A 23,170-nucleotide genomic window follows, 5' to 3' on the forward strand; every position below is an offset into this window, starting at 1 on the left:
GCTGACACAAGATGTCAAGGTTAAAGTACCAAACATATGTAAAAATAAAGGGTCAGCCTTGAAGAGATATATCAGTCTAAAAGAGAAGGCAATGAATAATGCAAATAAGAAGCCTCAGAAGGGTAAACAATGCAAAGCAACTGCTCATAACTACATGAAATGTCCACGAAAAAGAGAAAAGAAGTACAGTTCATGCAACTAGTATTCCAGATTATTTTTCCCTTCAAGGATTATGTCCTCTACCAAACTGCATTTTAATTTAAAGGTTTTTATTTTTGTACTTATGTTTTCATGGTTTTCTAAAAATGTCTTTTGATTTTGCGACTGCCTGATATTCGTAGAGTAACCAATGATTTCACCTTCTAGGAATACCGAAAAAGAAATAGTTGCATATGTATTCTAAAATTCGAAACACAAATACAAAGACATGAATTTTGCAAGTCATTATATTTGATGTGAAGATAATAATCAATAGAAGTATAGTTTAAAACTCATACGATGATTTTCCTAAAAATTTTGGAACAATAATTCTGAATTTTGTCATGCAAATATTCTAATATTTTGGATTAGCTATTGTTGTAATCTTGTGGCTTCTTGAGTTCAGTTTCCTCAATGTTACTATTACGCGTCTCACACTCTTATATCTTTAATAAATTAGAAAATTGATATTTAAGTACCAAACCATCTCAAGGAGCTTCTTGTGTATGTATTTTTAATATTTTTCATAAAAGTTACAATTTGAAAACATTTATTTAATTAGATGAAAAATATATTAAAAGTTTGGTCAACTATGGGGTTTTACTATTTGCACCACTTTTACTAAATATATTGATTTTTCTCAAATAGTTAACTCAATTGACACACCGTCTTTGCGTGCACGATCTACAGAGTGTCTCGAATTGCACGGAATCCAACAACATTCGGGTATATTTTTAGGAAGTGCAATAAAAAACCGGAGATGCAGTTTTTAGGCAGTAAGCATTTTTGGTGATTACTCTTTGCATGACCTTGACTCCGATATTTTTGTTAAATCTAAAATTTAACATTTTAAGTTCAAATTTTAAAGAGGTCTTCCTCGCTGTATAGGTCATCAACTGTTCATGTTTCATAAGTTTTAAAAAAAATTGAGGGCCATGTTTATTCCCCTGTCAGTACCACGTAACAGTTTGGCTTTCTCGACATTGTTCACTAAAACGGACTTTTCTCCGAAACCGTAAATCACCTTGACACGATCTTTATATATTTACAAACTACGAAAGAAGTTTTTTACAGTTACGGCAAGTGGAATTCAAAATTACAAGTTTTACATTTCGTAAATCCCTAAACGCACACAAACATAACAACGGGTATATGCGTAACGATTCCCGAGTTTACTACGTGTTGGTTTTCTTAGTGTATGTGTTGGTGTTGGTTTTCTTGGGAATGTTTTTTATGGTATTTTTGGAGATTTGGAACTCTGCATCAAAATTGTGATGGTGGTAAATATCACAAGAAATTTCTTTCACAACAAAAGACAGTTCATAATTTGTCAATCTTGGAAAAGCAATTCAGAAACAATAGAAATAAGCCTAAAAGATTTTTTAGAATTTCCGTGGATACACTGTTTCAAATTATCGACAATAACTTCTAATAGAGGTAAAAAGATTGAACAGAAACTCGCCTTTCTTCTCATTAATCGAAACTGTTTCAAGTTATCGACAATAACTTCTAATAGAGGTAAAAAGATTGAACAAAACTCGCCTTTCTTCTCATTAATCGAAACTGTTACTATTAGAAACCTGAGCGAAAAAGACATAAACAACTCGATTCCATGAAAGTTTAGATGAATCTTCGGATCTCATTAATCACAGATTTTATATCTGAAACTATAATATTAGGTGGTATGTTTTCATAAACCTAATTTTCACATAATATTTTCTAGATAAATAATAAAATGAAAAATTAAAGTAACATAATTGAAGTCTTAATACCAATCGTCAGAGTATGAACTAAGCGAATCAATTATTCAAACCACAAGATTTTTCTTGTCATTACGCAATCGCTGCGAGCATAAATTTTTTTTTATCAAACAAGGGGGAAATAGTTCCAAATAGTTGATGCAAGTCCTCCAAAGTTGTTGTTGTCATTCAGAAAGCAACCACGCCCAAAAATCCTCGCCCATTCCCTAATAACATTTCACACGGGAATTATTAATTTAATTATGAGGTAAAAGTAAATTGTATAGATATTTGTAGTTTAAAATTTGAAATGCTAAGCTACTACTGTAAGCTAGGATAATACCTGCTGATCATCATTAGACTGATGATTTCCTTTCGATTCAAAATGGGGAGTCCCAGTGTTGCATCCATTATCATGATACTATAATATTTGTCATATACAGGATTAATTAGTTTAGCATTGAAGATGAAAAGCTAAGAGACTCATGTTCAATTTTAACAACCTGGTATTGTAATTTCTTAATTCCATTTAACATGAAACATATATCAACATCTCATACTAGCGGAGTTATCAAGTTTAATGCTATGTATTTGTAAAATATTAGTAATTGCTTGTTTCACGTGAAATGACTTATGTTATGCAGCTATTCCTGAGTCTTAATGATATGAAATATGATGTTAACATGATATCAGATCCTGATATCCCTGGTTACTGGAGGACTCAGCGAGTCCCTCCTACCCCAATATTCTCAATAACTATTGAAAAGGTTGATATTGTACTTTGGTGTGCCCAAAAACGGGACGAGATCCCCACTGGGATCCCCACTTAGTAATTGAAAATTGTAAGAATTTTCGTAATTAAAATTGCTGACTTTTAAAAAGGTAAAATTTTGAATTCGGAAATTGATGATTTTGTGCAAAGTAAAAATTTTAAATTTTATAAAATTACAAACTTTAACTACGAAGATTACAAGTTCTCATAATTCTCATTTTAAGAAGTTCTTATTTGAGCAAATATATATATATATATATATATATATATATATTGAGATTATTTGAGCAAGATATCCCCACTTGTCCATGCATCAATATATTTTGATATGTGAATAATTTTTCATATGTTAAGTCTATACCTCATCAAGGTCTGTGTTCACCTTTTCAGCATTTGGCATATCTTTTTCTTCCAGAAAGGTATCTCCAAAATCAAAATTGTTTCCAACGTAGTAGTCTTGATATTTGTTCTACATGTGATAACACGTAAAGGAGAAAGATGAAGATAATCATGCAGAAATATATTGATATCTAAATAATTTTGCAAATATTAAGTCAGTTCCTCATCAAGGTTTGTGGGCACCTTGTCAGCATTTGGCATGTCTTTGTTTACCAGAAAGGCACCTCCAAAATCATAATTGTTTCCGACGTCGTAGTCTTGATTTTTGTTCTACAAGCGATGACACGTAAAAGAGAAAGATGAAGATATTCATGCACACTTGTAGAAATTTTAAATTCTAAGACAAGATGTATAGAAGAGAAAGAGCAGAACATAAATTTATGTTAATTTTACCTCAGCATCAGTTGATTCGTTTTTCTGCTCAGGGACAACAGAATCGATTTGAGGATATGCAAAATCTCTCTGTGAAACAAATGTACTATAAATTTAAAGTCTTTTAATATATTGTTCTGGTTAAATTTGAAGATGAGAAGCTATTTCTGAGACACTCCTCAACAAACAATTAGTCCTCTGTGTATTTGCAGCAATGTATCAATATCTAAATAATTACCTCATCAAGGCTTATGTGCGCCTTGTCAGCATTTTGCATGTCTTTGTTTAGAAAGGCATCTCCAAAATTAAAACTGTTTCCGATGTAGTAGTCCTGATTGTTGTTCTACATGCGATAACACGTGAAGGAGAAATATGTACATAATCATGCAGAATATATCAATATCTAAATAATTCTACATATATTAAGTATATACCTCATCAAGGTCTGTTTGCACATTGTCAGCATTTGGCAAGTCTTTGTTAACCAGAAAGGCATCTCCAAAATCAAAATTGTTTCGTATGTAGAACTCTTGATTTTTATTCTACATGTGATAACACGTAAAGGAGAAAGATGAAAATAATTAGGCATATTTTGAAATTTAAATTGTAAACCTTAAGTTGTTTAGCAGAGACAGAGTAGAACATGAATTTATGTAAACTTAATATACCAAATCAGTTGACTGATAGGTACTTCCATAAACGGAAACGTTAATTTGATCAGCAGATCTGTATTGTTGCTCAGGGACAACATTATCAAATGTAGGAGATGCGAAATTTCTCTGTGAAGCAAATGTATTGTAAACTTCAAGTGCACCGCCAGTATAGTAGTTTTGTGGCTGTGTTTGTTTAGAAAAGCCATTCTGATTCATGTGAATCGGAGCCAAAGTTTGGACAGAATTAAATCCACTGCTAATCTTGTCACTGCTAGAAAATTCGGGTGTTTGTGGCTGGTACATCAGACTGGGATATGTACCGTTTGTTAGTCCACTTGGAGGAAAACCTGTAGCATTACAAATCAAATAGTTTTCACCCAAGCTCATTCATGTTAACAAATGCCTGACAGAATCGTGTCAACTGTTTAATTACCTGGACTGGTTAGTAGCTTAGATTGTCCGTAACCTAGTAGTTCCTTATGGCTGAGAAACGATGAGGACCACCTTTTCCCATTTTGGAGTGTTTTAAACAAGTCTGGATTTTGTTCTGCTTCAGACTGTTTCTCTTGGTCGATTCGGTACTTCTGCGAATATTAGAATAAAGAAGACATTAGAACAGCTAAATTAGAAATTCTCGTCACACAGAAGAAAAGGAGAAAAGAGGGGGAGGAACTAACTTGCATGTGACTGGCTACTTGTTCCCTCCTCAGTCCAGGCACATTCATTACGGTAACAATGTTCCTCGGAATAGATCCTACAACAAAAATTCATCGCGGACAATTCAAGTATGTGAGACATAATCGACATCATTAAACTGTAGTGAAAGACATGTTAAAATGTAACATCTTACCTTGAGGCCCTAGATGCTGCACAGCTCTTACAAACTTGTCATGGAGAAAAGGTGTCCAATTAAGCTTGTTCTTTTTTGTTAGAAGAGCTTTGTCTTTCGGAACTCTGTTTTTGCCATGATTATGATCTTCATTATCAGTTATCTGAAGCTTTCGCTTCGATTTCTTTTCATATAACTTATTACCAGTGTCATCTTCATTGTCCTTAGCAGAACTATCATCAGATATTAAGTTTTTCCCTTTAGCTAGATTCTTTTTCCATTGGTTCACAAAATCCCATATTGATTTCAAGTCTTCTGTAGTAATGGGCTTAACTACGAAAAGGGAAGCTCCACTCTGACTTCCCTCGCATAGATTACTAGCTTCTCTGTCACCTGACATCACTAACAATAAAATTTCAAGAGTTTGATTAGTCTGTTGGTGAAGATCATTGAGGGAACTGTACAACTAAAATTGAGGAAAAAAACAATCAAAAAGATTGATACTAATCATCTGAAAAACTGATCTAAAAACCTAGCAACCGCCTTCTTAATATTGTTTACTATTGCATGAAAAATTTATTATGCGCTTCAAAAAAATTGCGGTAATAAAAAAAATACCTAACATAGCACTAGATAAAACTATTTTTCATAAAGCGCGGTTATATATTAATGAAATTTAAATTCAGTTATAGTGACACTCACATACAACCGGTAATTGAAAATCTTGATGAATCCATCTTTGTAGTTCAAACCCATCCATGCCTGGCATGTGGACATCAGATACCACCAGATCAAACTTAATGACTCCAGTCCGTAGGATGCGCAAAGCATCCAGAGGATCCTTGGCAGTCAATACTATGAGAAAACAAAACAAGAAAATATTAGACGCAACATCTGTTAAGTAACGAGCTCATTTAAAATCTAAAGATGTTAGAAAAAGTCCCTGACTGCATCTGATATTATATTCTAGAAAGATCAGTATGCCACATCAAAAGATTTAAGATGGTAATTTAAAAATCAGTCAGAATGAATGAAATCTTCTGCAATTTTTTTATAATTTCCTCTTGTTTTTAACTCGTACAATTAAAATATGAATTATTAGCAGATTTTATAAACAAGAAATGAATAGAGTTTATGTACTCACCTCGATAGGTGCATCCCTTTAGCAAACTAGCTATAAGAGATAAGCAGGTTCTATAATCGTCCACCACCAAAATGGTCACCACTTTTTCCTTAGTACTTCCATCGTTAGAGCCATTGTTTTGATTATTTAACTTAGAAATCTCCATATCTCACAGTCGAAATGAATCGAAATGTATATGCAATAGTGATGGACCAGAATTTCGAGAGAGTATGGGCTTATATACCGATGTAGGTGTAATTTATCCAATGTGCCTAAATATATACCATGTAGGACATGACCAGCATTGTGATAAATTATAATTAAATTGTCTTTTTTTTATATAATATCTTCCTTAAAAAGTTAAAGAGTACGTCATAATTTCTCGATAAAGTAAAATATTATTGCGTTCGAACTCGCATTATAATAAAAATAGAATTTTATCATTATTTTAAATTGTATATGAATTTTAGAAAAAGATACGAAAGTTAAAGTTTATCGTTTTTATGATTTTAAAATTGACTAACATAGACAAAATTCATATTTTCTGGTGGTACAGAAATTCATGACTATAAAAGCACAAAATATACACAAATTAATAAACTAAAAACATAGCATTCGCATACTCATCCTAATCGCGGTGAAGTATGGGCTCGGCTTAATTGGTAAAATTTGGGCGAAATTGTTACATGTTATCCTCCAGGGCGTAGCCGGGCAACTGACCCCACTGAAATTTGAAAAACAGAAATTTTAAATGTTCGAATTTATTTAGGAAAAAAGTTATAATAAATAAGTTTTACCTTGACTCCATTGAAAATATAGATTTACAGTAAAAAATTGTGATTCGACACCATACCATTGTGCATTATGGTAGAATCTGTTCATTATAAATATTTTGTTAATATTTCTAAATTATTTTCTACATTCAACTTGGTCTTTACAAATTTTTTAAACTTGTGGCTCCAATTTCTAGCTACGCCAGTGGTTATGCTCAAGGTTCTACTCTTAACAAAAAATTGTAGTTATTGTAAATGGAAAGCGAAAGATTAAAAAAATTCGTTTAGTGTAATAAATCGGGGTTTAAAATAAATTTTAATTTTTTTAATCAAGAAAATATTTATTGATAATTCTTTTTTCATATGAAATCTTTTTTCCTATTGGTTTCGGAAATGAAATTTGGATAAAGCTAAATTTCCAATAGTTGAGTTTTCGATATAAACACGTGGAGGGTTAAAGATAAATATAAGAGCACCTTCGTTTTTCTTATAGAATAAACTCAAATTCAATATGGCCTTTAATAGATGAACAATACCTTTTTAACAATACCTTTTTATTAAAAAAATTATAAAAAGATATTCAAACAATATCTTCTTAAAAATACTAATAATAAATATTAGATTGAATATATAAGTGTGGTATGTATGGATTACAGCTGAATCGAAGTTCTCTCCGCTTTTGGTTGACTATAAATTTCAAAGAATCTTTGGTTCGACGACCCACAAAAAATATGATTTACATTAGTTAGTCCAAAACAGTTAACAAAAAAAGGTTATAAGCATTTCTGGTTCCTTGCAAAGAAAAGGTTTAAAATGTTGCTCAAGTTCAAATCTCTTCAAAATATATGAAAGGAAATAAAAAAAGAGAACTGAAATTCACACCACAATATATATATACACATATATATACACGACAATTTTCAAATACAAACCAATGTTAGAATAAAAATTACAAACTAGTGATTGATATAGGTATAAGTAGTGATTATAAGAAAATATAATATTTTAGCGAGTATATTACTTTATTAGAAATAAAAATATATTGTGTTGATTATGTTGGGACCCAATAAAATAGTATTTTAGTGAGGTTATTATTTTATGGATTACAATTTATTTGAGGTTCACACACACACACACACATATATATATATATATATATATATGATAATGCTCTAAAGAGAACTTCTGAAACTGAAAACCGTGAGAATTTTCGTAATTAAAATTGCTGATTTTTAAAAAGGTAAACTTTTGAATTCAGAAATTGACGATTTTGTGCAAAGTAAAAATTTTAAATTTTATAAAATTATAAATTTTAACTACGAATATTACAAGTTCTCATAATTCTCATTTTAAGAAGTTCTTATTTGAGCAATATATATATATATATAAACAATTGTTCAAATGAAAATAATTCTTATTATATAAGTAGAATGAAATCACATCCATTTATTTTTTTCCCAGAGATTCATCCGATCCATTTATTTTGTCATTAATTCAAAACCTTGAAGATATATATATGGTCTAATTAATTTCAAGGTCGCCATTTATTTCTATTCTTTCTCTCTCTACTATTTCTCTCTCTAAGTTTTCTCTCTCAATTTCTGCATTCTCTATCTTTCTTCAATTTTTCTTTTTCGTGATTATCACTGAGCTCACTAAGTTCATATCCTGTTTCTTTTCATTTTTTGTAATCGATTGATTTTGTAGGTGTTCTAAAGAACGATTAATTCATATTTGTTGAAAATTTCTGCGAATTAAGGTAGTTACTTGCGTCTTAAACTCTTTTTATGTGTTTCATACATTTCGGTTGATTTAGTAGTTTAAGTTTAAAATTTAATAGTTACTTTCACTGATTATTCGACTATTATTAGTGATTATGTTTTGTGAGCTAATTTTGATTGTAGTGCGTTTGTAGTTTTGTTTTCTTATGTATTTTGAATTTGTAAGTTATTATTGGTATTTTTTTAGTGATTATAATTTTATGTGAATCAATGTCACTTACTTATGTCTTAAGCCTTAACTGATTATTTGACTATGATTAGTGATAATATGGTTATTAATTAATTTTAGATGTGGTACGTTTGTTATCATTGATGTCGTATTTGGATCCTTCGGTGACACGACATCCCAAACTCCATAAGCCTGCATATAGACCTTCATCTTCATGGCCCATGCAGTGTAATTGCCTCGAGTCAGCATAGGATAATTCAAATTGATTGTACTCTCTTTGGCTTTCCCTGTCTCCATCGTTTGCACCTTTGGCATATACTTGGGCATCAACTGAATGACCTAAGCTCTGATACCAGATGGTTGGTGCTAAATCAGATCACGTACAATATTTGTATAATATGTATATAAATGTAAAACTGGAGAGAATAAGACTATTTAGCCAAAGCTACTCGATATTTTATTATTCATTCAAACTGAGACTCTAATACAGAAAGAAAGAGAACATGTCCTACAAAGTAGGAACTAAACCAACTGAACTCCTAAAAATATTCAACTACTAACGTTATTCTCCAATACTCCTATTATGACGATAAGCACCTGATGACCACGACCAACTATTAGCATCAGATACAGACATCAGCTAACAAAAAAAGCAACAACAAAATAAAATATATAAACTAACTCGAGTTTAGATTAAATACCCACAATATTTTCATTGGTACTTTCATTTTTTGAGCCACTGTTCTGGTTATTTGACTTGCAAATCTCCATGTCGATAGTTGAAATGTATCTGCAACAGTAGCGGAACCAGAATTTCGGTAGAACAGATGTAGCGCCTAATTATGTGTCCAATATGCATAAATATATACCACATGCAGAGCAAGTCGGAATCTACGTATGGACATTTTGGGACATGAATGTGAATGGTGAATAATTATAATAATATTTTTTTTAATATGACATATTTCCCGAAATGTCACAGTTAAAAGAACTTTTTGTGAAATCTAATTAATTTTTCTTGATATCAAGACACAATATTAAGCACTCGTCAAAGTCGTACAACAAAATAATATTTATTATAATTTTAGTTTTAATATAATTACTAATTGTGTAGGAATTTCGATCTAAGATTCGGAAGTTAATTGTCACTTTTTTATTTGAAAATTGATGAAAATAGCAAAAAGTCGGATTTCATGTGGATATGAATATATGTAACTACAAAAGCACAGAACTTGTTAATTAAAACAATAGCACTCATATACGTCTCGACCTAATCGGTGAAGCATGGGCTCGACTCTATCACCAAAATATGGTGAATAATTATATTAATTTTAACTTTTTTGTATGACACCTTTCCCGAAAAGTCAAGGTTGAAAGAAGTTTTTGTGAGATTTTAATTAATTTTTTTATATTAAGAAACAATCACTAAACACTCTGTCAAAATTGTTCATGAGCAAAAGAATGTATCTTATAATTTTATTTTAACAAATTTACTAATTGTGTAGGAATTTCAATCTAAGATTCGGAAGTTAGTTATCACTTTTTAATTTGAAAATGGACTGAAATAGCAAAGCGTTGGATTTTACGTGAAAATGAATATATGTGACTACCGATAATATGCACAAAACTTATAAACCGAAACAATATCACTCAAAAACTCGACCTAATTGGTAAAGTATGGGCTCTGTTAGATAATACAGAACTTGATGAAATAAAAAAAGGAATATTTTTTTCTGACTTCCATATGCGCATATTACAGCATTATATAGATAAATGGATATATCTAGACTCTTCCTAGAATTCATCATAAATTAGATACATGAATAATTTTCAAGACTCTTCCTAGAATTCATCATAAATTAGATACATGAATAATTTTCAAGACTCTTGATTTCATAAACTAAACACTGATAATGAGTTTAGGACCGGAACATTCTAGATACTTGGTTAATGGGAATTACAAATTATCTTTTTAACATCCCCTCTTAATTTGTAATTCTTAGTCGATCTCTAAAGTATGCGAACTTATCACTTGAGACTGACTTTGTGAATATATCTGCAACTTGCTCATTTGTACCAATGTAGTCTAAGCGAATGTATTCGTCTTGCACCATATCTCGAATGAAATGATAACGAAGTTTAATATGCTTGGTCTGACTATGAAAAACAGGATATTTAGTCATTGTTATGGTTGAATTGTTGTCACAATAAATAATAGTTGGATCATTGTGAACTTGCTCTAAATCGAACAAAATTCATCCTAGCAAAGCAGCTTCATATGATGCTTCTATTGCTGAAACATATTCAGCTTCTGCGGTAGATAGGGCTGTTGTTTTCTATTTTTTTATGACCAAGGGATAATATTTGTTCCTAGTAAGAAAACATATCCAGATGTATTCTTTCCATCATCCAATGATCCTCCCCAATCACTATCTGTATACCCAACCAGCCTATTATCTTCATTAAGAATATATTTGAGACCATGATTCTTTGTACCCATAAGATAACGTAGAATGTGTTTTGCAACTGCATAATGTGTATAACTTGGATTATACATAAATCTTGAGAGAAGGCTAACAGATTGTACTATATTTGGACGGGTATTTGTGAGATATATAAGTTATCCCACAAGTCTTCTGTAAAGTCTTTCATCAATCTTGTCTGAACCATCATCAAGTTGTAACTTTTGATTTGTACCCATTGAAGTTTTTATTTGATTACAACATTTCACGTGAAACTTCTTTAATAGACCATCAACATGCCATTCTTGAGACAAAAATATTTTTCCTTCTCATTGCTTCATTTGAATACCCAAAAAACATTTCATGAAGCCTAGGTTAGTCATCTTGAATTCTTCTTTCATAGAATTCTTAAAATATTCTACGAGATCAGTATTAATTCCCAAGTAAATTAAGTCATCCACATATAAACACGTAATCTGAAAATCATTCGTACCAGATTTTTTAATATATAAGGATGGCTCATTTTTTTCTTCTCTGGAAACCTTTTTGATAAAAATAGCCATCTATCTTGTTGTTGCAAGCACGCGGTGCTTGTTGGAGTCCATATAAATCCTTAACAAGACGTAAACTTTATCTTATTTATCTTTTATCACGTAGCCTTAAGGCTGCTCTACATAAACCTCTTCCTTGAGTTCGCCATTTAAGAATGCTGACTTGACATCGAGTTGATACACTAGTAGTTGAAGTTGAGTTGGAAAAGAAAGAACTGTTCTAATTTGTTTTCATTCGAACTACCAGAGAAACTAGTTCAGTGAAATCAACTTCGGGCTGTTGAGAATATCATTTCGCTACTAATCGAGATTTGTGCTTTTGTATACTTTTGTCCTCATTATATTTCATTTTAAAAACCCATTTGACTCCGGTTACGTCTTTGTTAGTTGGACGATCAACAAGATCCCATGTATTATTTCTCTCAATTGTTGAAATTTCTTCATCCATCGCTTTTCTCCAAGTTTATTCTTTTGCAGCTTCTTCACAATATTGGGGTTAACCAATAAAGAATGCCACATTACAAGAATCGTATACATCATAGATTGAGCGAATTCTTCTAACAGATATATTCGTGGTGCCTTCAATTAATTACAAGTCTTTTATAGGACTAGAATCTTCATTGAATTCCAGTGTATATAAGGGAACATCAGTTGCAGGTGATTGAGGTGATTTTTCATCAAGAATCCATCTTCCCGTTTCATCAAAAATCATATTTCGTGAGATATAAATATTCCTTGTAGTTGGATTGTAGAGACGATAGCCTTCTGACTCTTCACTATTGCCGAGAAAAATAAGTTTCTCTCCCTTTTCATCAAACTTTTCTCTGCGTTGAGCGGGAATGTGAGAATAAGCAATGCAGCCGAATACTCGAAGCCCTTATACATCAGGATTCTTCCTGAACAAGGCTTCATAAGGAGTTTTGTTAAAAACAACTTTTATTGGAGAGATATTGAGTATATAGACGGTTGTATTAATAGCCTTGGCCCATAAGTTATTTGCATGACCTTTACCTTTTAAAATGCTTCTTGCCATTTCGAGAATTTTCCGATTTTTGCGTTCTACGACGCAATTTTGTTGAGGGTTGTATCTGATTGTTAGCTGCATCCGAATACCTTTCTCTTTTCAATAATCTTGAAAATAATTTGATAAGTACTCTCCGCCGCAATCTGTTCTAAGAGTTTTGATTTGTTTGTTACTTTGTTTCTCAACCAATGCCTTAAATTGTAGAAAATAAGTGAAGGCTTCAGACTTTTACTTGAGAAAATAGACCCACATCATCCTTGTATAGTCAACAACGAACAAAAGAAAGTACGTGCTGCCATTTATTGACGGAGTTCGTGATTCACACAAATCCGAGTGAACCAATTCCAGTGAGGCTTTTTCTCTCCAAGCAGTCTTTGGAAATGACGGTCTTTGCATTTTCCGTAGATGCATCCTTCACAAACTTTATTTACATATGATATATCGGGTAGACCAACCACCATATTTTGTCTTTTAATAATTTAAGGCCCTTGAAATTGAGATGTCCATATCTCAAGTGCCATTGAATCGTCACCGTTATCAACTTTGAGAGCAAATCTGTCATGTAGTGGAAAAATTAATTAATAAAAATATTTTGTTTGGCATCATCTTAACTTTTGCCACTTTAGATTTTTTTTATAAAAATAGTACATTGCTCATCATCAAATGATAGAGAAAACCCCTTTTTCATTAGCTGACCAGTGCTTAACAAATTTTGTGTTAATTTTGGAACATAATAAACATCAGTAATTTTTTAAAGCTTTCCTTCTTTTGAATGAAAGGTAATGACTTATTTGCCTTCAATTTTGAGAGTCTTTCCATCTCCAATATTTACCTCAGACTTTTGACTTTCATCAAGTTCTGCAAATAAATTCTGAATTCCAGACATGTGATTACTGCAAGCACTGTCAATATAACAACAGTTGTGTTGTTGCGGTCGTGCATTCATGCATGAAAAAAAAACTTGTGCGTCTCTATCCTGTTCTGAGAAATTAGCATGGTCTCTATTTTGAAACCAACAATACTTCCGAGATTGATTTGGAATTTTGCATCTTTTACAACGAAAGTTACAATTTCTTGATTCATGATTTATTTGTTGCATATAATGCATTTGGAAACTTCAGTGGCTGCTACCACATGTTCAAATTTTGCAGACAGGCTTTTCAAGACTTTCATCACAATCTTTTTGTCTTCTAAGGTATCAACGTAACTTATAATCTGATTTGTTATGGTTGAAACTTTGGAGAAAAATTCGGAGACAATTTCACTTTCTTTCATCTGCAAATTATCAAATTCTTTCCAAAGTGATTGAATCCTTTGAATTACTTCTTCAGGATATCCCATGCTTCTTTCGAAGTTTCAACACTCATGATATGAGGAAAAATGGCTTTCCTGACTCCTTCTTCAATAAAGAGAAGAGCTCTTGCATCCTTTTTCTTTTATTTTTTAATTCAATTTGCTTAGCCGTTGTCCAGGAAGTTATCTCCTTCGGAGTTGGTGCTTCGTACCCCTTTTCAACTAATTCCCACAAATCATAAGACATAAACAATGTCCACATTTGAATGCTCCATAAATCATAACTTTCACCATTGAAAATGGGAATGCTGTTGACATGCTATTTTATGAGAGAAGTGATATTATTTTTGTATTTTTAGAAGTGAGATATGAGTTGCTGTGATACCAAATTTGTTAGGTATAAAGCTTGATGAAATCAGGAAAAGGAATATTTTTTTATATTTTTTTTCTGACTTCCATATGCTGGTATTACAGTCATTATATACATAAATGGATATATCTAGAATCCTAGAATTCTTCATAAATTAGATACATGAATAATTTTCAAGACTCTTGGTTTCATATAGTAACACTGATAATGAGTATAGGACTAAAACATTCTAGATACTTGGTTCATGGGAATTACAAATTATCTTTTTAACATGCTCGGCCCAGTCGGTAAAATATGGGCCGTAATTCTACTTTTAAATTTTTATTGTAAAGGTCTTGGAAGTCTGAAAAAGCCTAATAATGTAATTCAGCGGGTTAAAATTATTTTTTTACGAGGAGATATTAATAATTAGTCCTTATTTCATTTGAAAAGTTCTTGCTATAATTTATTTTTTAACTATTGGATTTTCGATGTAAACATGTGGAAGGTTGGATTATGCTATTCAACCACCTACAAATATTATGTATACTGATCTTAAATAATATGATAGTTTGTGTAAGTACTAAGCCACATTTTAAATTCATATAGTTTTTTAAAATACCGCGATATAGGTTATTCTCTCATATCATTTTACTCCTCATTTCTGGACTTACCTAAGGCATTCAAATTTCAAAAATTAGCTACTTCTAAATATAAGGTAATATTTATAGTGGTGCTTCTTAAGTGTATGAAAGATAACCGATTAAAATGGTAGATAAAGGTTAGTTATCAACGGCCTAACGGCTATCTCAAGGCATAGTAGTTCATATTGTACTTATCAATGGATAAGTTTTCTGTAACATTTTCTACACGATTCTAGCATAGCCAGTATCAAATGCCTGGATACTATCCAGGAATAATGTATCGAAAACTTTAGAACATATAAATGCCGTTGAAATGTCTCCTTAACATCACCTGATCTGACATTGTTGCTTCTGTTTGAGGCTATATTTCAATTGCTAGTAAAGAAGAGTTATATATATATATATCTATATGCATATGTTTCTCCTTTTTTAATCTCTTATAATTGTGTTTTTGGGTACATCTTCAATGACACGGTCAATCCGATCTATTAAGAAGTAAATATGAATTGTACAATCAAGCTGATCTGATCTGAAACTGCCATATCAGGTGGTCTGTTTTGAGAAAGCTAATTTTCACTTGACACCATTTTCTAGATACGATAAGGTCTCAAATATTAAATTGAAAATTAAAGTAACATAACTGAAATCTTAAAAACAATCGTCAGAGTAAAACTAAGCAAAACAATTATTCAACCCACAAAAGTTTGATGATCATTACGCAGTCACTGCTAGCATAAAATTTGTTTTTTCAACCCACCAGGGGTTGATAGAAGTACTCAAAAGTCAAGATAGTTGTCGCCTTCAATAAATTTAGAAAAAAGGGCCCAGAAGTCATCATCCGTTCCCTAATAACATTTCACAGAGGATTTAATCATTCAATATATAGTTTAGAATTTGAACTGCTAAGCTACTACTGTAAGCTAGGGTTTAGGGTTTAGGATAGTATCAATTCAAAACTGGAAGTCTCAGTATTGTCTGCTGAGTTCGCAATGCATCCATTGTCATGCTTCTATAATATGTGACATGTACAGTATGAGTTAAGCATTGAAGTTGATGAGCATAAGAGACTCATGTTCATTTTTAACACATGGTACTTAATTATGCAGTACCCTGTAGATATAGGAAGATGAAGTAGATATAGTTGCAAAAGAAGAACAATTAGTTCGTTAAGTACCCTTTCTGCAATATCAATATATAAATAAATTTACATATGTTCAGTATATACCTCATCAAGGTTTGTGTGCACCTTGTTAGCATTTGGCATGTCTTTATTTCCCAGAAAGGCATCTCCAAAATGAAAATTGTTTCCGACATAGCAGTCTTGATTTTGGTTCTACATGTGATAACACGTAGAGGAAAAAGTTGAAGATAATCAATTAAGCAGTTATATATCGATATCTAAATAATTTTACATATATTAAGTATGTACCTCATCAAGGTTTATGTGTCCCTTGTCAGCATTTGGCATGTCTTTGTTTACCAAAAAAGCATCTCCAAAATTAACATTGTTTCCCAAGTAGTGGTCTTGATTGTTGTTCTACAAGCGATGACACGTAAAGGAGAAATATATATATAATCACGCAGCAATATATCGATATCTAAATAATTTACCATACATTAAGTATATACCTCAATAAGGTTTGTGGGCACCTTTTCAGCATATGCCATGTCTTTGTTTCCGACATAGCAGTCTTGATTTATGACCTACATGTTAAAACACTTGTTTGAATAGTTGTAAAAACTATGTTGTATATCAGAGAGAGTAGAACGTAAATTTATGTTAATTTACTAAACCTTACCAGGTGATTGGCAGGTACTTCCATCAAGGAAAAGGTTACTATGATCAGCAGGTTCATATTGCTGCTCAGGGAGAACATTATCCAATGTAGAAGATGTCAAATTTCTCTGTGAAATAAATGTATTGCAAACTTCTTGTCCACTGCCAGTATAGCAGTTTGGTGGCTGCATTTGTTTAGAAAAGCCATTTTGATTCATGGGAATCGTAGCCAAGGTTTGGACATAATTAAATCCACTGCAAATCTTGTCAGTGCTGGAAAATTCTGGTGTTTGTGGTTGGTACATCAGACTTGGATATGTACCGTTTGTTAGGCCACTTGGGCGAAAACCTGTAGAATGACAAATCAAACAGTTTCCATTTTGTCCGTAATATTTAATTACCTGACAGAATGGTGTCTAATATTTAATTACCTGGATTGATTGGTAGCTTAGTTTGTCCGTAACCAGGTAGTGCCTTATGGCTGAGAAACGATGAGGACCACCTTTTCCCATTTTGGAGTGTTTTAAACAAGTCTGGATTTTGTTCTGCTTCAGACTGTTTCTCTTGGTCGATTCGGTACTTCTGCGAATATTAGAATAAAGAAGACATTAGAACAGCAGAATTAGAAATTCTCGTCACACAGAAGAAAAGGAGAAAAGAGGGGGGAGGAACTAACTTGCAAGTGACTGGCTACTTGTTCCCTCCTCAGTCCAGGCACATTCATTACGGTAACAATGTTCCTCGGAATAGATCCTACAACAAAAATTCATCGCGGACAATTCAAGTATGTGAGACATAATCAACATCATTAAACTGTAGTGAAAGACTTGTTAAAATGTACCATCTTACCTTGAGGCCCTAGATGCTGCACAGCTCTTACAAACTTGTCATGGAGAAAAGGTGTCCAATTAAGCTTGTTCTTTTTTGTTAGAAAAGCTTTGTCTTTCAGAACTCTGTTTTTGCCATGATTATGATCTTCATTATCAGTTATCTGAAGCTTTCGCTTCGATTTCTTTTCATATAACTTATTACCAGTGTCATCTTCATTGTCCTTAGCAGAACTATCATCAGATACTAAGTTTTTCCCTTTAGCTAGATTCTTTTTCCATTGGTTCACAAAATCCCATATTGATTTCATGTCTTCTGTAGTAATGGGCTTAACTACGAAAAGGGAAGCTCCACTCTGACTTCCCTCGCATAGATTACTAGCTTCTCTGTCACCTGACATCACTAACAATAAAATTTCAAGAGTTTGATTAGTCTGTTGGTGAAGATCATTGACGGAACTGTACAACTAAAATTGAGGAAAAAAAATCCAAAAGATTGAACCGCCTTCTTAATATCGTTTACTATTGCACAAAAAAATTATTATGCAGTTCAAAAAAATTGCGGTAATAAAAAAAATACCTAACATAGCACTAGATAAAACTATTTTTCATAAAGTGCGTTTATATATTAATGAAATTTAAATTCAGTTATAGTAACACTCACATACAACCGGTAATTGAAAATCTTGATCAATCCATCTTTGTAGTTCAAACCCATCCATGCCTGGCATGTGGACATCATATACCACCAGATCAAACTTAATGACTCCAGTCCGTAGGATGCGCAAAGCATCCAGAGGATCCTTGGCAGTGAATACTATGAGAAAACAAACAAGAAAATATTAGACGCAAAATCTGTTAAGTAACGAGCTCATTTAAAATCTAAAGATCTTAGAAAAAGTCCATGACTGCATCTGATACTATATTCTAGAAAGATCAGTATGCCACATCAAAAGATTTGAGATGGTAATTTAAAAATCAGTCAAATGAACCAAATCTTCTGCAATTTTTTTATAATTTCCTCTTGTTTTTAACTCGTACAATTAAAATATGAATTATTAGCAGATTTTATAAACAAGAAATGAATAGAGTTTATATACACACCTCGATAGGGGCATCCCTTTAGCAAACTAGCAATAAGAGATAAGGAGGTTCTATCATCGTCCACCACCAAAATGGTCACCATTTTTTCCTTAGTACTTCCATTGTTAGAACCATTGTTTTGATTATTTAACTTAGAAATCTCCATATCTCACAGTCGAAATGAATTGAAATGTATATGCAATAGTGATGGGACCAAAATTTCGAGAGTGTATGGGCTAATATACAGATGTAGGTGTAATTTATCCAATGTGCCTAAATATATACAGCGTAGGGGATCTAGCTAGGGGCATTTAGTACATGACCAACATTGTGATAAATTATAATTAAATTGACTTTTTTATATAATATCTTCCTTAAAAAGTTAAGGAGTACGTCATAATTTCTCAATAAAGTAAAATATTATTGCGTTCGAACTCGCATTATAATAAAAATAGAATTTTATCATTATTTGAAATTGGATATGAATTTTAGAAAACGATACACGTAAGTTAAAGTTTATCGTTTTTATGATTTTAAAATTGACTAACATAGACAAAATTCACATGTTCTGTTGGTACAGAAATTCATGACTATAAAAGTAGAAAATATACACAAAATTAATAAAGTAAAAACATAGCATTCGCATACTCAGCCTAATCGCGGTGAAGTATGGGCTCAACTTAATTGGTAAAATTTGGGCGAAAGTATTACTTGTTATCCTCCGGCGTATTGGGTGTGTGGGCAACTGACCCCACTGAAATTTGAAAAACAGAAATTTTGAATGTTCGAATTTAATTAGGAAAAAAGTTATAATAAATAAGTTTTACCTTGACTCCTTTGAAAATATAGATTTACAGTAATAAATTGTGATTTGACCCCATACCATTGTGCATTATGGTAGAATCTGTTCATTATAAATATTTTGTTAATATTTCTAAATTATTTTCTACATTCATCTTGGTCTTTACAAAATTTTTGAACTTGTGGCTCGAATTTCTAGCTACGCCAGTGGTTATGCTCAAGGTTGTACTCTTAACAAAAAATTGTAGTTATTGTAAATGGAAAGTGAAAGGTTAGAAAAATTTGTTTAGTGTAATAAATCGGGGTTTAAAATAAATTTTGATTTTTTTATTCAAGAAAATTTTTATTGATAATTCTTTTTTCATATGAAATCTTTTTCCTATTGATTTCGTGAAATGAAATTTGGATAAAGCTAAATTTTCAATAGTTGAGTTTTCGATATAAACAGGTGGAGGGTTAAATATAAAGACAAGAGCACCTTCATTTTTCTTATAGAATAATCTCAAATTCATTATGGCATTTAATAGATGAGCAATACCTTTTTAGCAATACCTTTTTATTAAAAAAAAAATTATAAAAAGATGTTCAAACAATATCTTCTTAAAAATACTAAAATAAATATTATATTGAATATATAAGTGTGATATGTATGGATTAGCTGAATCGAAGTTCTGTCCGCTTTTGGTTGACTATAAATTTCAAAGAATATTTGGTTCGAGGACCCACAAAAAAATACGATTTACGTTAATTAGTCCAAAACATTAGCAAAAAAAGGTTATAAGCATTTCTAGTTCCTTGACAAGAAAAGGTTTAAAATGTTGCTCAGGTTCAAATCTCTTCAAAATATATTAAAGGAAATAAAAAAAAGAGAACTGAAATTCACACCACAGTATATATATATATATATATATATATATATATATATATATATATATATATATATATATATATATATATATATATATATACACGACAATTTTCAAATACAAACCAATTTTAGAATAAAAATTACAAACTAGTGATTGATATAGGTATAAGTAGTGATTATAAACTAGAGAAAATATAATATTTTAGCTAGTGTATTACTTCATTAGATGTAAAAATATATTGTGTTGATTATGTTGGGACTCCATAAAATAGTATTTTAGTGAGGTTATTATTTTATGGATTACAATTTATTTGAGGTTCACACACATACATACATATATATATATATATATATATATATATATGATAGTGCTCTAAAGAGAACTTCTGAAACTGAAAACCGTAAGAATTTTCGTAATTAAAATTGCTGACTTTTAAAAAGGTAAAATTTTGAATTCGGAAATTGATGATTTTGTGCAAAGTAAAAATTTTAAATTTTATAAAATTACAAACTTTAGCTACGAAGATTACAAGTTCTCATAATTCTCATTTAAGAAGTTCTTATTTGAGCAATATATATATATATGTATGTATATAAGCAATTGTTGAAATGAAAATAATTCTTATTATATAAGTAGAATGAAATCACAGCCATTTATTTTTTTCCCAAAGATTCATCCGATCCGTTTATTTTGTTATTAATTCAAAACCTGAAGACATTTATATGGTCTAATTAATTTCAAGGTCACCATTTATTTCTATTCTTTCTCTCTATACTATTTCTCTCTCTAAGTTTTCTCTATCAATTTCCGCATCCCGTACATTCTCTATCTTTCTTCAATTTTTCTTTTTCGTGATTATCACTGAGCTCACTAAGTTCATATCTTGTTTCTTTTCATTTTTTGTAATCGATTGATTTCGTAGGTATTCTAAAGCACGATTACTTCAGATTTGTTGAAAATTTCTATGAATTAAGGTAATTACTTGTGTTTTAAACTCTTTTTATGTGTTTCATACCTTTCAGTTGATTTAGTAGTTTAAATGTAAAATTTAATAGTTACTTTCACTGATTATTCGACTATTATTAGTGATTATGTGTTGTGAGCTAACTTTGATTGTAGTGCGTTTGTAGTTTTATTTCTTATGTATATTGAATTTGTAAGTTATTATTGGTATTTTTTTAGTGATTATAATTTTATGTGAATCAATGTCATTTGCTTATGTCTTAAGCCTTAACTGATTATTTGACTACGATTAGTGATAATGTAGTTATTAATTAATTTTACATGTGGTACATTTGTTATCATTGCTGTTGCTTTTTTATTTGTAATTGTAAATAAGTGTATTGTTAGTGATTGTTGGTTAATTATGCTATATTAATATATTTTAGTTTGTTATGACTGAATTTTTTATATGTTTTTAGGTTCCAGTTGCGGTGATTCGTCTCATATTAGCCGTTTAGTAGGGATTATGTATCTAATGGCGGTACAGTTTATCTGAAAGTGAGATTTCTGTTTCGCGTTTTAATATTACACATGGTGGTCATAAGTATTACATTCCAAAGTATAGTGGTGATATTTCTAAACCAGAGGTTAATCAGAGTTTTGATAGTTTGGAAAAAGGTATTGAATTTTACAAGGAATATGGGAGGGTTGTCTAGATTTAATGTGAGGTTGAATATTGAAATGAAAAATGATAGGGATGAACTAATTTTGAGAAAATATATTATTTGTGGGAGAGTTGGTTTAATGATCTGCCTAGAAATTTAGATGAAAGTTCTAGGTAAAATTGTTAAGCGTAGGAGGACTGTTTCAGGGAGGTGCGGATGTAAAGCATATGTGTTTTCAAACGTATTGGTCCGACAAGTAGTTATTGCTGTGTTTGAGGAAAAACACAATCATCCGTTAGCTTCTGAAGATGGTCTTCAATTTTTGAAAGCAAATAGAGAATGACTAATCGTATGCGCTAACATGTTGTTGATACTGCTAAAGTGAATATTGGTACTAGTAAATCTTTTACTTTGATGAAAGAACAGGTTGGTGGTTATGGCAATATTGGTGCTTCGGACATGATTTTCAGAATTTTAATAGAGATTTAAGGTGTTATGTTGGTGAGGCTGATGCACAGATATTGCTGGAAAAGTTTAAAGTTTTACATGAGACATGTGAATCATTTATTATGCATATGATGTTGATTGTGAGGGTCATTTAACGAATCTTTTTTGGGCTGATGCTACTGCTAGAAGAAATATGAATTAAATGGAGATGTTGTTATCCTTTGATGCTACATTTATACAAATCGGTATATTTTCTACCTTTTAGGTTTTTTTTTAATTGTATGATTCTTTTTGACCATTTTGTGTTTATTTTAACAGGTATAACATGATCTTTGCTCCTTTACCGGTGTGGATAAACATGATCTATGTGTCACATTTGCTGCATGTCTTCTTGTTAAGAAGGATAACAGTCATTATACATGGGCGTTCAGCATTTTTTGAAGCAATAAAGCATAATCATATTCTTATGGTTCTGACCAGTGTCATGCAATGAAAGCTGCTGTTCCTGAAGTTTTTAAAGCAACCAATGAATATCCTGCCACTAAGCATCGTTATATGCATGTACATAAATCCAGAAATCCCCTCTTAAGGTATGTTGAATGATAATTTTTAAATTATTTTTTTATTT

At 31.3% G+C, this 23,170-nt stretch overlaps 1 protein-coding gene and 1 long non-coding RNA gene across 2 annotated transcripts; both read right to left on the bottom strand.

Moving 5' to 3' along the window:
* Positions 1 to 15,961: 15,961 nt before the first annotated feature.
* On the bottom strand, positions 15,962 to 16,837 carry LOC141703670 (uncharacterized). Its single transcript, XR_012567637.1, has 3 exons — positions 16,761 to 16,837; positions 16,561 to 16,668; positions 15,962 to 16,464 (listed from the first exon to the last, which is right to left on the bottom strand). It is a non-coding gene; the product is annotated as an uncharacterized LOC141703670 (long non-coding RNA).
* An 82-nt stretch (positions 16,838 to 16,919) lies between these two features.
* Positions 16,920 to 18,984, bottom strand: LOC141703671 (two-component response regulator ARR10-like). The gene is made up of 6 exons (XM_074507119.1): positions 18,840 to 18,984; positions 18,404 to 18,552; positions 17,758 to 18,202; positions 17,585 to 17,661; positions 17,340 to 17,490; positions 16,920 to 17,257 (listed from the first exon to the last, which is right to left on the bottom strand). Exons 1-6 carry the CDS (start codon positions 18,982 to 18,984, stop codon positions 16,920 to 16,922), a joined length of 1,305 nt encoding a protein of 434 aa, XP_074363220.1.
* Positions 18,985 to 23,170: the final 4,186 nt, after the last annotated feature.

This window comes from Apium graveolens, unplaced genomic scaffold (assembly GCF_009905375.1).
Source record: "Apium graveolens cultivar Ventura unplaced genomic scaffold, ASM990537v1 ctg6970, whole genome shotgun sequence".
Lineage (NCBI taxonomy): Eukaryota > Viridiplantae > Streptophyta > Magnoliopsida > Apiales > Apiaceae > Apium > Apium graveolens.